The sequence below is a fragment of the Perkinsus marinus genome (assembly GCF_000006405.1).
Source record: "Perkinsus marinus ATCC 50983 genomic scaffold scf_1104296949860, whole genome shotgun sequence".
Classification (NCBI taxonomy): Eukaryota; Perkinsozoa; order Perkinsida; family Perkinsidae; genus Perkinsus; species Perkinsus marinus.
In genome coordinates this window covers 399-1,497 of record NW_003209834.1, presented here as the reverse complement: position 1 = coordinate 1,497, position 1,099 = coordinate 399, and the positions used below count along the sequence as shown (strand labels likewise).

General features: G+C 49.2%; 1 protein-coding gene across 1 annotated transcript; it reads right to left on the bottom strand.

Annotated features, from left to right (window-relative positions):
- Positions 1 to 430: 430 nt before the first annotated feature.
- On the bottom strand, positions 431 to 658 carry Pmar_PMAR005450 (hypothetical protein; the record flags this gene model as incomplete). Its single annotated transcript, XM_002778346.1, has 1 exon — positions 431 to 658. A coding segment is annotated over one exon (228 nt), but the record flags the coding sequence as incomplete, so codon positions are not given.
- Between the last annotated feature and the right edge of the window lie 441 nt (positions 659 to 1,099).

Sequence of the window (1,099 nt, the reverse complement as noted above, 5' to 3'; positions counted from 1 at the left end):
CCGATGCGGCTGATGTTACTACCGACGCTCCTGTCGAGCCTAACACTGGTTGCACAAATGACCAGCACAGCAGCTCCCTCGGAAGTAACCACATCTCCGGATGTTACTGGAGAGGCCTCATCCACCACATTTGCTGCTACTACAACAGACGACGTCGCCACTAATCTCGCGACTACAGCTGACTTCCCAGTCACTACTATCAGTGCCACCACCAACGTTGATGTCACCACCGAAGCCTCAGCGACAACGACTGAGGTGGCCGATTCTCAGGCTACTTCCAGCCCGAGTGTGTGAAGACATTTTGGAATGAAGCTTTGAAGTGTTCAATGAACCGCATTTTGACTAACCCGCGGTATCGCATGCGATTTTGATAACGAGTGAATGAGTATTGATCGAAAGAGTTGCGTCAATAGAGTCGTTCGGCTTTCACATCGCATCGCATCGCGAACTCGAGGTTACCACGATAGGCACAAGGGCCGGACTCAGGGAACTCGTGGAGGATATCCTGGTACTCATCATCTTCGCGGAGCTGGAGCCAATCATCTTGGTATCGATGACTACACTGAATAGTGAACTGTCTAAGGCCATTCTTAGTGGTGTTAAGGGTTATCGTGAGAGAATCGGGACCATCACGCTTGTAGTTGAAGTTTTCCGGCATCAGCCGAGAATGCTACGGTGGACAAGAAAGTTAGGATGCGAGAGCCCATGGTTGCTGAGGAACCAGTGAAACGGGCTCATAACTCACTCGTCGTGGGAGAAACCAGGCGAGCTCGCTTGGGAGAGGCTACAAGCTAGCAGCCAGGGATACGATTCACTCAAAGAATTTCTCTACGACCCTTGGTGGAGACTCCCCACGGAGTGATATCATTCTGTGCTTCGCTCAATATCGAAGTCGATCGTGTCTCGAAGGCTCCCAATAAACGGAGACAAATCCTTTAAAAGGTCACACGGAGGTCTGATATCATCATATATCTATATATCGCCAGAATCACTGAAATCCAGTTCATTCGAATTAGTCACTGAAGTCCGATGCATTCGAATCAGTCTCCGATTATACAAGACTATCTGTGTAACCGTTCACACAGCCAAGACGATAAAA